We start from the raw sequence: 13,540 nt of genomic DNA on the forward strand, positions 1-13,540 counted from the left end.
GCACAAAAACAATTTCCAAAATGTTGACAAGACTAAGTGTAATATAACATCTGTTTAACTTATAACATGAAAGTAAGGTTAATAATATAACTTAGATTACAAATTTTTCACACATTTTTCAGTTTTACACTTTGTATGGCCTCCATGATTTTTAATGACAGCACCAAGTCTTCTAGGCATGGAATGAACAAGTTGGTGACATTTTGCAACATCTATCTTTTTCCATTCTTCAAGAATGACCTCTTTTAGAGACTGGATGCTGGATGGAGTGTGATGCTCAACTTGTCTCTTCAGAATTCCCCATTGGTGTTCAATTGGGTTCAGATCAGGAGACATACTTAGCCACTGAATCACTTTCACCCTGTTCTTCTTCAAAAATCCAACAGTGGCCTTAGATGTGCGTTTAGGATCATTGTCATGTTGGAAAAGTGCATGACGACCAAGGGCACGGAGTGATGGTAGCATCTTCTCTTTCAGTATAGAGCAGTACATCTGTGAATTCATGATGCCATCAATGAAATGCAGCTCCCCGACACCAGCAGCACTCATGCAGCCCCACATAAGGACACTGCCACCACCATGTTTCACTGTAGGCACCATGCATTTTTCTTTGTATTCCTCACCTTTGCGACGCCATACAGTTTTGAAGCCATCGGTTCCAAAAACATTTATCTTGGTCTCATCACTCCAGAGTATAGAGTCCCAGTAGTCTTCATCTTTGTCAGCATGGGCCCTGGCAAATTCTAGGCGGGCTTTTTTGTGTCTGGGCTTTAGGAGAGGCTTCTTTCGTGGACGGCACCCATGCATGCCATTCCTCTGCAGTGTATGCCGTATTGTGTCACGGGAAATAGTCACCCCAGTTTGGCTTTCTACTTCTTTAGATAACTGCAGTGAACTTGCATGCCGATTTTCTTCAACCCTTCTCATCAGAAGACGCTCCTGTCGAGGTGTTAACTTCCGTGGACGATCTGGACGTCTCTGTGAGATGGTTGCAGTTCCATCTTTTTTAAATTTTTGTACCACTTTTGCTACAGTATTCTGACTGATAAGTAAAGCTTTGCTGATCTTCTTGTAGCCTTCACCTTTCTTGTGTAAAGAAATTATTTTCTTTCTCAGGTCTTGTGACATTTCTCTGTCATGTGGTGCCATTGCTGACGACGGTATGAAATGGGAAGGGGTTTTCTTTAAGTAACACCCTTTTATAGTCAGTGGTCTGCTGGACACCTGTGTAATGAATAATTAGACTCACCTATGGTTGAATTCTTCTTAAATTAGACATTTGTAGTCTAAAATTTAGCTTGGCAGACGTAAGTGCCGTTATGTACTGAAGCTTTGGAAACAAAACCAACGGTTCAAAAACATAAATATAAAATTGAAGAGAGCCTTGCTACGCATTTTGCCGTCTTCTCCTGCGCCATCGTTACTAAGCAACAGGGTAAACAGCTGCTGGCTTGATGACGCAAACGAAATGCGGTTCGGACCCAAATAATATAATGTGAACACAGTCCAGCGGGGGCAGGGGGAGGGGGGAGCAATCGAACTCGGGTTCGGACCAAGCAATCGAATCAAGTGTGAAAGCTCCCTTAATTTAGCTACAGTGTGTTCATGGCAACTGCAGCTAAATTCGGTTGTCATAGTGTCAATCATTGCAGTTTCGAGAGTGAGTTCTGTTTAGGGTTGCAAAAAGGTGGAAAATTTCCAGTAAATTTCGGAAATATTCCAGCAATTTTGGAAACTTTCCAGGATTTTTTTGAATATTCCAGGGATTTTTGGAAAGTTTCCGGAAATTTACCGGAAATTTTCCACCCCTTTGCAACCCTAGATCTGTTCCATACACGCACAAAACGATAAATTAGGGGATTTACTCCAATATTTGAATTCGGTTGTCACTCCTGAAAGACGTGTACTTGGCCTATGTAAAGCCTTATCCAGTGTTACAACATCCAGAAACTGTGCTGGACCCTTTCATCATCAGTCTGAAATATCAATTCCAATTCCCATCTGCCTTAATTACACAAACAGATGAGTCACAGTTACAGCTTTCACTTTTATTACGATCCCCCAGTCATCAAGCTCAAAACTCCACTGCAAATGAGACCATGCAAGAGACAAGCCATTTTGGTTAATTGGCACTCAAGAGTCTCTAAATCACACAGCACAACAGAGTCATGCATGTACCTCTCCGAGAGGCCAACAGCCTCCAAAATGGAGTCCTCAGATCTGTAGGGGTAAGAAAGCTATTTTAATGGGGACCGAACTGTCAGCACTTAAACCAGTGTGACCTAAAATTAACTCTCTGAATGGCTGAGAAACAGGATGGATGTTTATTTGGATGGGTGTTTGTTGTTTTTTTGTTTGGTTGGGTGGGTGGGTGTTTATTGTTTGTTTGTTCGGATGGGTGAGTGGATGTTGTTTGTCTGGATGGGTGGGTCTTTATTTGGATGTGTGGCTGTTGGGTTGTTTATCATGTTTGTATGGATGAGTGGGTGTTTGTTTGTTTGTCTGTTTGGATGGGTGGGTGTTGTCTTGTTGGTTTGGATGCATGGATGGGCAGATGGGTACAAGGATCGAAGAATGGGAAGATGGACAGATAGATGAGTGAGTACCGGCACGTGACGCGTGTACGTGCTCTGGCATAGTAGACGAATGAGTGGAAGCGATCTGTCGTGTGTATACATCACTCATTGGATGTTGTGAACGTGCTCAGGACAGTTGGACATTGTGGTGGATCAGAGGTAAAAAATTATATAAATACTGTTCAGTTTCTTGCACAGACCGATCGTTTCGTGTCTTCTTAAGACCTCAATGTATCGTCACGAGCCGCAGGGTTTAATTTGGTTTTGTTTGTGTATGTTTTTTTGACTCTCAAAGCCGTGGAGCCCATTGACTGCCATTATATGACTGACAGACTGCAGCGGTTTGAGTTAAAAATCTTCGTTTGTGTTCTACTGAAGAAACAAAGTCACCTACGTCTTGGATGCCCTGGGGGTAAGCAGATAAACAACAAAATGTTTGTGTGAACTATCCCTTTAATATCTGATAAATTGCCTAGCCCTAGCCGACAGAGAGGAATTCTTACCACATCCAGCGGTCTCATCGGTGACTTTAGTCAGGACACGTCCAGTTTGGATATCCGAGAAGGCCCAGTACTACAACACACATACGTTTTAATGCATTACACTCTGACAGATAGAAAACTGCTTCAAAGAAACAAAGGTTTTTGAAAAGTTCTTTTCACAAAAGTAGTGAAACTATGAACCACAAAAACAAATATTCATTGAGTATAATGTAATTAGTAGCATGATGTTTTTGCGTTGCTTGTGTACTGTTCCTCAACCATCAGCCTGTGTGTTACCTGGTCCTCAGAAGAGCTCAGTAAGTAGTCTCCGGTAGCGTGCAGAGAGAGGCCGGTAACACTGGCCTCGTGGGCCCTGATCACCTGCACGCAGTTGCCCCCGGTAACCGACCACACACGGATAGTGCTGTCTGGAGATGCGGAGAACACCACCGACTGACAGAGAACATGTGAAGAGACATGTGAGAACTGAAGACTAACCAGAAATGAGTTTATGAATGAAGAGCGGGAGCGATGGCCTACCTGAGCAGGGTGGTAGATGACAGACGAGACCTTTTTGGTGTGCCCTTTGAGGGTGGCAACAATCTGCTCCTCTCGACGGTCAAACACCACCACGTTCTTATCAGCACCACCTGGGGAGAGCATATTAAAAAAAACTTTTTGAACCAGTGCATATGTGGGTCTGTCTTCAGCAGCAACACAGTGCCATCAACATGCAGTAACACTGGGGACAGTAAGTGATGTATGTATATAGTCATAAAACCCTCTCCTCTATATCGGAACAGAAGTGCTCAAAGGAGACATGTTCAAAATATACAAGTCTGATGACTGGTGATCAAATTGTGTTTGTGTAACTGTGTTGTAATGGTACCGGTGAGGACTTTGTTGGTGTCTGTTGGGCAGAGATCCAGAGAGAGGATTCCTGGTATACTGGCACTGTGAAGACCCTATTAATGAGGAAGAAAAAAACGGCATTAATTTGAGATGAGTTCAGTTCCAAACACTGCCTGGAACAGAAGCTGCCTGCTGTCTACGTAGGATTTGACCTAATAGGATGCTAATTGAAATTCAAGATCATAAGTGACTAACTCAAAACCATAAGCTAACAACATGATACTGTAATAGGGATAAAAATACATACACACAAACATTGGATGCAACATATTACAATTTCAGATTTAACCATTTACAGTGCTCAGCGTAAATGAGTACACCCCCTTTGAAAAGTAACATTTTAAACAATATCTCAATGAACACAAAAACAATTTCCAAAATGTTGACAAGACTAAGTTTAATATAACATCTGTTTAACTTATAACATGAAAGTAAGGTTAATAATATAACTTAGATTACAAATTTTTCACACATTTTTCAGTTTTACACTTTGTATGGCCTCCATGATTTTTAATGACAGCACCAAGTCTTCTAGGCATGGAATGAACAAGTTGGTGACATTTTGCAACATCTATCTTTTTCCATTCTTCAAGAATGACCTCTTTTAGAGACTGGATGCTGGATGGAGTGTGATGCTCAACTTGTCTCTTCAAAATTCCCCATAGGTGTTCGATTGGGTTCAGATCAGGAGACATACTTGGCTACTGAATCAGTTTCACCCTGTTCTTCTTCAGAAATCCAACAGTGGCCTTAGATGTGTTTAGGATCATTGTCATGTTGGAAAAGTGCACGACGACCAAAGGCACGGAGTGATGGTAGCATCTTCTCTTTCAGTATAGAGCAGTACATCTGTGAATTCATGATGCCATCAATGAAATGCAGCTCCCCGACACCAGCAGCACTCATGCAGCCCCACATAAGGACACTGCCACCACCATGTTTCACTGTAGGCACCAATAATTTTTCTTTGTTTATCTTGGTCTCATCACTCCAGAGTATAGAGTCCCAGTAGTCTTCATCTTTGTCAGCATGGGCCCTGGCAAATTCTAGGCGGGCTTTTTTGTGTCTGGGCTTTAGGAGAGGCTTCTTTCGTGGACGGCACCCATGCATGCCATTCCTCTGCAGTGTATGCCGTATTGTGTCACGGGAAATAGTCACCCCAGTTTGGCTTTCTACTTCTTTAGATAACTGCAGTGAACTTGCATGCCGATTTTCTTCAACCCTTCTCATCAGAAGACGCTCCTGTCGAGGTGTTAACTTCCGTGGACGATCTGGACGTCTCTGTGAGATGGTTGCAGTTCCATCTTTTTTACATTTTTGTACCACTTTTGCTACAGTATTCTGACTGATAAGTAAAGCTTTGCTGATCTTCTTGTAGCCTTCACCTTTCTTGTGTAAAGAAATTATTTTCTTTCTCAGGTCTTGTGACATTTCTCTGTCATGTGGTGCCATTGCTGACGACGGTATGAAATGGGAAGGGGTTTTCTTTAAGTAACACCCTTTTATAGTCAACTGTCTGCTGGACACCTGTGTAATGAATAATTAGACTCACCTATGGTTGAATTCTTCTTAAATTAGACATTTGTAGTCTAAAATTTAGCTTTGCTCTGGAGGCTTTCAGTAGGGTGTACTCATTTTTTCATCACCCTAATTTGAGTAAAACTGAAAATGTTGTTCTCTAAGTTATATTATTAACCTTACTTTCATGTTATAAGTTAAACGGATGTTATATAAAACTTAGTCTTGTCAACATTTTGGAAATTGTTTTGGTGTTCATTGAGATATTGTTTAAAATGTTACTTTTCAAAGGGGGTGTACTTATTTACGTTGAGCACTGTATATTTATGCTACTTTTTTAATTCAAAATTCTTTTGAAATGTCTATTTATCAAAGAATTAGGGCTGTCGTGATTCGTTCTTTTTAATTGACTATTCGATTTTTTAAAATCCTCGACTTCATTTTGCTCACGTTGACTAACCGGCAAAATACCGGAAGTGGCGCATTTCACAGACGAGAATGTATAAAACATCTAGTCTGATCTTAGTCTGTTTTCCATGGCTGCATGATATATTAAACCCATTTAAAAATCATAATTAAGCATAATTGTGAATTCACAAATGCTACGATTTAATTAAATAATTATATGCGATGCAGTTCTAATACAGTATGCGCTGTAATTATTTACATGCGTGTAGGTTAAGTACGTGCGTCACACAGCGGCTCCATTCACAGTAGTTCCACAGGAACTGTTAACATTTACATGTGTGGAGCGTCTCAAACTCCATCTCTGCATGTTGTTGTGAGTTTGGGTTTATTATAACGTTCATCTGGGAACGCAACATGCGCCATTTCATCAGATTTGTAAGGTAAATAATTTATAAATCTACGCAAACACAGGAGAATAGTACATTAGCTCTATTGTTTATAATACATTATTTTAACAATTTTGTTCAATAAAACAATATGATTTCTTGCTTATGATACTTTATTTGATCTAATTATTGCCTCATTGTTATTATATGTGTATTTTAAGTAATTTTAAAGGCTATTGTTCACTTACATCTATTTTTATTACCACAAAAAAATGTATTATAATTATAGGGCACTATGAAATCCGTTTTTTTTTTTCCATTTTCATTTTTCTATACTCTTTTTTTTATTTTTTTTTATTTTTTTTATTTTTTGATGAGTTTTAATAGTTAAATTAAATTTTATTAATCAAAAAGCCGGTCTAATTAATTGAGTTTTACAGTTTTATCTTTACCAAATTCTGTTTTCCATTATTTTCTGGATTCCATTTTAATGGTTCCAATTTTTTTTCAGAAATACTGCACATTTACATTTTTCTCCTAAATAAATTCTGGTAAATAATATTTCTGGTAAATACTCCTTTAAAAAGTGTTTTTTGATTATAATTTTATTATTAGTAGACTAGAATACATGGATATGTTGTCATTCGTACACTATAATACTGAACTTTGATTTCAGTTGGACTATGAGATAGGGTTGTGACGGTGAGGAAATTTTCCCACCGGTTAATCGACGTGTGACAACACCGGTAATACCGGTATCACCGCGGGGCGTTCCTTCTTTTCCTCGCTTTCCTTCGCTTTTAAATAGCTTGTAAAAGCAGCGTGCGCATCTTACTTTCACTTTCAAATAGCGGCAATTCGGAGTAAAGAAATTGTTCGTTTTTAGTTTGTTTGAATTTTACCCTCTTTTCCTCGCTTTCCTTCGCTTTTAAATAGCTTAAAAGCGCAGTGCGCAGGCACGGCATACACCTTGATGTCAAATCAAATAAATAAATGACATCGTTATTAAATGACATCGTTAATAAATGAGTCGTTAGTGGCAGCCCTACAAAGAATCCTGAAACAATACGTACTAGGCCTGGGCGATAAAACGGTATCGATAAGTACCATCGATAAATATTCTTCGATAACGATATAACAAATGTTTGATATAGTGCACGATATAGGCACATGCTCTGAGTGACGCAGACAGCACACACAAACATGAACACATGCTGAATTGAGTGCTGTGACTGCCTGTGATGAGGAGATTGTGAATTATAATACCTATCTGTAATAATAAAGTAATAAAGTTAAAACTGATATGTTCCATAGCTCATGTTATACAGGACACCTTCCAGAACTGTGTACTTTGCTATTGACTGTTCAAATGCTGAGTGTGGGTGAGCGTGTGTGCGCGCGCGTGTGAGAGAGAGAGAGAGAGAGAGAGAGAGAATCACAGTGGAGTCAGCTGTCTTAACCGTGGCTTGTGTACTGCAACAGTGGTTAAATTTAAACATTTTTTTCTATTTCTCTGTTTTTAAAAAGGTTATAAAAAATGTCAATAATTGTCGATACCGAACGATATGAAACATATCGTTGATACATTTTTTAGCTATATCGCCCAGCCCTAATACGTACTATCCTAAAGTACACTCAAACTGTGGCAATATGAACCGCTGAAATGCTTCATCTTTAGATTGCTGTATACAGGAAACTACCTTTTTACCTATTACCTTTGCCACCAGACAGAGAAGTTGACTCAAAAGCAGAGACTATATGCCCTGTGAAACAGATGGCTGCTTTCATAATTTAAAGGTAAGGGAACTCTGGGCCTTGTCATAGCTGCTGTGAAGCGTAAGGTGTTCAGGGCATGGTGCCACTCTGGGTGCCGAGATGTTAATTAGGGAAGGCTGAAGAAATATGGGAGCGTAATGGGATTCTGGTGAATGGAAGAGATTTTGATTAAAGAGGGAAAAATGGTTGTGAGATGAGCATAAAAGAGGTAATGAATAAAATGGCTGAATTGTTAGATTTTCATAATGAGAGGAGGAAGAGGCTTTGTGGACATTGGTAATCATCGTGAACATTACAGGCAGTGATGGATAAATACCCATTATGCAAGCAAGCGGGAACCTAATTTGAGAGGGATTTAATTAGGTTGCTTCAGCACAAATAACTGCATTATATAAGGATCAAGATGGAGGGGCTCTTCTTATACACCTGTATTGAATACCATTTTATGCAAAACAACAAACAGCTGTCTGCTATTAGGCCTCGCATTGTGTGAGAGATGTGAGTTGCTCTTTTCCTATGCTGTTTATCGTAAGAATAATGGAAAACTAGGTGAGGGTGGGAAATAATGACCCCTAGCACCATTATCCTGTGCATGCTAGATTTATGTTGTAGTCTTTTGCAGGCGGTATTAAGCCGCTCCTGAAACGTGCAGTTGCTCGTTTCTGTCTACACAGTGCAAGAGATGACCTTTCTTTAGTCACCATTTCCTTTCCTTTATTACGGCGTGAACGAGAGCTGCCTGGATGACAGCCCTGTCTGACTCATGCTTGGCCAGAAATGGCTGCTAAAACAATCTTCTCAACTAATTCAGACCTAGGTTTTGCATTGGAAACAGAGGAAAGCTTGTTTTCCTATACGCACATTCTGTTTGACTTGTCGCATTGTAGGGATAGACAAAGAACTCGGACCAATATCGATAAACCACAGATTATTATCATGCTATGGCAGATAACCAAGTAGCCGATATTAAAATTCTGTATTATTTAGTGTGTATGTAGAGAGGTCATTTTTATAAATTCAACTATTATTTTCTCTTGTGGACTATATGTAAACATCTTTTATGTGAAATATCTTATTCAGGTCAGTACTAAATAAAAAATAACATGCATTTTGTATGAGACCTCTTATTTTGGTAAAATAATTAACATTTTGCAGATTCTACAAGGTGTATGTAAACTTTTGACCTCAACTGTATTAATGTGATCAAATAGATCTTTCTATTAAACACTGTGTCATGGTTTCCATTAGGCTTGCCGTGATAGAAGGTGCTGACGGTGATACCGTTGTTAAGCCGCAACACCGGTTACGTCACTTGCCCACCGCGGCACCGACCCCCACTGTCGTTTAGATTTTTTTATAGTAATAAAAATCATTTAGTTCAGTAAAAGAACAGGCACTACAATTAAAAACTGAACGCGGCTGCTCAATGCAGTGTGCCGAACGACGGTCGCATCACAGATCAGATTTCATTTATCCAGTGAGGAGAGTGAGTCGAGCTGACTGACAAGAAGAGTGGGGTGAGACAGATAAGACAATCGCGGATGATTCAGTTTCGAAACGAAATGCAAAAGCGCCTGTTTGGCCATATTTTGAAAAGCCTGTTGACTTTTGCTGTTTATCTAAGGTGATTTTGGAAGTTTTTTTAAACATTTGTTTCTTATTTAATTCGTTCCACAGTGTTTGCTGATTTTTACATTATTTAAACGTTGTGTAATTTATTTATTTTATTTGACATCAAGGTAGGGCTGTGCAAAAAATCGAATGCGATTTTCATGCGCATATCGTTAGTAAAGGCACTCCTGTGAATAGTAGTAAATCTCCAGCATGTGCGTTCAGATGGAGCGGCATTTACTACACAGAGCCATAGTTCACTGACAAGCTACGCAAAATCGCATTCATATCGCCTGCGATCGCCGCTCCATCTGAACGCACGTGCTGGAGATTTACTACTAATCACAGGAGCGCCTTTACTGACAAGATGCGCATGAAAATGGCATTCGATTTTTTGCACAGCCCTATATCAAGGTGTATGCCGTGCCTCCAAGCTTTCTTATTCGTTTTGCTAATAAACTTTCTTCGTTTCTTATTTATTTGGTTATATATTATACATGTTTACTTATTTCCAGTTTTGTATAGGCTACCCATTTAAACTTCATGTAAGTTATTTGTTATTTTATATTAGGCATAGCCTGCCCTATAGCATGGTGTATTTTTATTCGTTTTGTTAATAAAAGTTCTATGTTTTATATATAGGCTAAAGTGAGTTTGAAGTTGTATTTTGTTGTTGCATTCAAGCAATTGACGCCGAATTGCCGCTAATTCAAAAGTGAAAGTAAAACACGCACGGTGCTTTTAAGCTATTTAAAAGCGAGGAAAAGAGGGAAAATTCAAACGAACTAAAACCGAACAATTGCTTTACGCTGAATTGCTGCTATTTGAAAGTGAAAGTAAAACGCGCACGCCGCTTTTGCAAGCTATTTAAAAGTGAAGGAAAAGAGGAAACGCCCCTGCCCCCACGGTGATACCAGTATTATCGGTGTTGTCACACGTCGATTAACCGGTGGGAAAATTTCCTCACCGCCACAACCCTAGTTTCCATAAAAATATTAAGCAGCACAAATGTTTTAAACATTGACAAAAATTTGAAATGCTTCTTCACCTCTTTGTTTAGCTATTTGTTTAACTTTGTTCTATTGGTCTGTTTATGTAACTTTGACTTGGTCTGTTGTTCAAATAATTCGTTTCGGTCTTTTAGGGTCAATATTCTCATCCTCTGCCTATTTTTCTGTTTTCCAGTTGTAGGATTGCTGGATCTCCAATGGAACCCTAGGATTCAGTGTATTGAGCCTCAGTGGCATTTTGTTGTGGGTTAGTCGCAATGAAGAGTGAGATTCCATCTGATGCACGACGTAAGCAGGAGCCCCTGAAGGGGCCTCTGGCTAACCCCGAACCCATGGAGACAGCTAAGAGCTTCCCTGCTGAGATGGAGGTGATTGGCAAGGCAGGAAGTGATTTCTCTTCTCCACTATGTCCCGAGACTAGACACCGGCCTTCACGGGATGCCGGAGGTCGCAGAGACTGTGAAAGAGGCTTGTCGGGACTCAAAAAGCGCAAGAGCCAGCAGCCTGGGCCATCATATTGTTCTCTGAAGGAAGCGCCAGTGAGCGAGGCAGCCCTCACTCCGCCCCACCACAGGCCCATGCTGCTAGAGACACATAGTGAAGACGAGAGGAACCCAGAGTCCTCGTTGAGTGACTGTGCCTCTTCGCCCTCCTCCAGCCTTCGGTTTGGTGACTCGGACACTCTTAGCTCAGAGGAGGACGGCAGGCCAATGACAGTTAGACAGCAGCAGCTCAAGGCTCCCGGTTCGGCCTCCACTGGGAGTGCAGGAGGAGGGACTGGCACGGCAGTAGGCATGCGGCCGCTAGTTGCCCGGACTCATGCCAGCAGGTCGCACAAGTGGGCACGGCTTGAGCCGGAAGGCAATCATGTGAAACCTCCGGGTCTCAGCTCACGCAGGTCATTGCACAGGAAGCGTTTTGTGAAGGGTGGGACAGGAGGCGAGGCTCAGCGGACTCCAAAGCAGAAGGAGCGATTACTGCTGCAGAGGAAGAAGCGAGAGGTGATCGCACGAAAGAAGTACGCCCTCCTGCACAGTACCAGCAGCTCTAGTGAGGTGCTGACCTCTGACTCCTCCTCCCCTTCCTCCACTGAGGCAGAGGATGAGCTGTACGTAGATGTTAGCAGCAGCAGCAGCCAAGCCAGCACTGCCGCTGTGGCCTCAGGTAAATCGCGTTTTATTATTTACCTTTAACCTAACATCACTACATAGTGCTTTTTAAAGGAAGTTGTGGGAAGGACAAAAAGAGCTTACTGCTAGTTCTCGCCTGGTTTGGTTTGAACAAGCTCTTTTGTGGTAACACTTTAGTATAGGGACCAATTCTCACTATTAACTAGTTGCTTATTAGCATGCACATTACTCGCATATTGGCTGTTTAGTAGTTATATAGCACATATTCTGCATGACCATATTCTACATCCCTAATCCTACCGAAAGCCATAGTCACACTAGACTTTGAGCATGTGAAATTGTTTTGAATGCTGCAACGGTCGTGATATGACGTCACGCGGTGCAGCGTCTTTTCAAAAACTTAAATTCAACACGTAATAAATTATAATACATCTAAAATGCGAATAGAGTGGGGGAACTATGACGTCACTTTGTAGGCGGATTGGCTGTTAGCATCACACTGGTTCCCTCGACAAAAAGCCATTAGGATTTTTCCATAGGCTTTTGGATACCGCAAAAAATAAGCTCTGTGTTCAATCATAGTTCATGAAACGTACACGTTTTGTCCATCAAGATAATCTTCACAAAGTAATATAACTTTTATGAATTTTGAAGCCTAAATAAAAGCGCCAGAACTTAAAAGCTAAACTTAGGCTATAAACGAACTACAGCATCACGGTCGCTCGCCTTCAACGTCAACACCACACTTCCGACAACTTTTTCAAACTTATTTTTAACATGTTCAGTGAAAAGGATTTACTCTGTATATTAATTTTAATCCACGCTACATGAACCTTTTCATATAAACTGGAATAAATACAAAACTAGAGCCAAACTGAAATGAGACATTGTAATAAATCGTATAGTGAATAAATGAAATAATCATAACTAAAGGACATATGAAAGCATGTATTTCTGTACATTTCGAAATAAGGTGCATTAAAAGTCAATAAATCCTTGATTAATAAACAATAAAACAATAAAATTCTAGTGCATTTAATATTTTAAATAACAGCAGAGTGAGCGAGTTTTTGGATATGGTAAGATTAAACTTATTTTAGTGAATAAAGTACCACATTTCAGCAATCATTTTGTTAGGGAGGGTACACAAAATGTTATGTTATTCTTGCTTCTAGAAAATCCTCAATCTATAACAGCTTCATGTGCCTGTAAACATTTAATTTTAAAGGGCTAGTTCACCCAAAAATGTATTTTCAAACCCGTAAGTCCTTCATTCATATTCGGAACACAAATTAAGATATTTTTGATGGAATCTGAGAGCTGTCTGTTCCTGCATAGACAGCAATACAACTGAAATGTTCCCAAGTCCAACATGTAGCAAGGAGATCTGTAAAATAATCCATGTGACATCAGGGGTTCAACAGTAATTTTACGAAGCTACGAGAATACTTTTTGTGTGCAAAATAAAGAAAAAAAAAATACTTTATTCAACAATTTGTCTCCTGTCTAGCTCCATTTTGGAGAGTATCAGCTGGACGTAAACAGCGTATGCTGTTCTGTGTCAGCTGCGTCACACCGGATCTGTTTCCTATGTTGTTGTGATTTGAACTGAACGAAAACAGCGTATCCGTGTGACGTGTGAGATTTTACAGATCTCCTGGCTACTTTCTGGACTTGGGAACATTTCAGTTGTATTGCTGTCTATGCAGGGTCAGACAGCTCTCAGATTCC

General features: G+C 40.2%; 2 protein-coding genes across 6 annotated transcripts in view; one reads left to right on the forward strand and one right to left on the reverse strand.

The window, feature by feature from the left end:
* Positions 1-13,540, forward strand: part of LOC107670738 (E3 ubiquitin-protein ligase Arkadia-like) — a 57,440-nt gene that overhangs the window by 4,605 nt on the left and 39,295 nt on the right. For all 5 annotated transcript variants that reach the window (XM_016463454.1, XM_016463458.1, XM_016463457.1 and 2 more), the window contains exon 2: positions 10,855-11,843. In XM_016463454.1, the coding sequence (XP_016318940.1) occupies positions 10,937-11,843 (907 nt within the window). In that variant the 5' untranslated portion in view covers positions 10,855-10,936. The remainder of the gene's footprint in view (positions 1-10,854; positions 11,844-13,540) is intronic.
* Positions 914-4,746, reverse strand: LOC107670723 (pre-mRNA-processing factor 19-like). The gene is made up of 6 exons (XM_016463436.1): positions 4,690-4,746; positions 3,948-4,023; positions 3,599-3,708; positions 3,356-3,511; positions 3,080-3,149; positions 914-978 (listed from the first exon to the last, which is right to left on the reverse strand). The coding sequence occupies exons 1-6, from the start codon at positions 4,744-4,746 to the stop codon at positions 914-916; spliced, it is 534 nt and encodes a 177-aa protein (XP_016318922.1).

This window comes from Sinocyclocheilus anshuiensis, unplaced genomic scaffold, assembly GCF_001515605.1.
Source record: "Sinocyclocheilus anshuiensis isolate Anshui unplaced genomic scaffold, SAMN03320099.WGS_v1.1 scaffold816, whole genome shotgun sequence".
NCBI classification, from domain to species: Eukaryota; Metazoa; Chordata; class Actinopteri; order Cypriniformes; family Cyprinidae; genus Sinocyclocheilus; species Sinocyclocheilus anshuiensis.

What these genes read in the sequence shown, in the direction of transcription:
- LOC107670723 (XM_016463436.1), bottom strand. Translation starts at nt 4,746, where the DNA reads ATGACAATGATCCTAAACACATCTAAGGCCACTGTTGGATTTCTGAAG. An exon ending in CACCAACAAAGTCCTCACCG is followed by an intron (nt 3,709 to 3,947) that starts GTACCATTACAA and finishes TGCTCTCCCCAG; the next exon opens with GTGGTGCTGATAAGAACGTG. An exon ending in TGAGCTCTTCTGAGGACCAG is followed by an intron (nt 3,150 to 3,355) that starts GTAACACACAGG and finishes TGTGTGTTGTAG; the next exon opens with TACTGGGCCTTCTCGGATAT.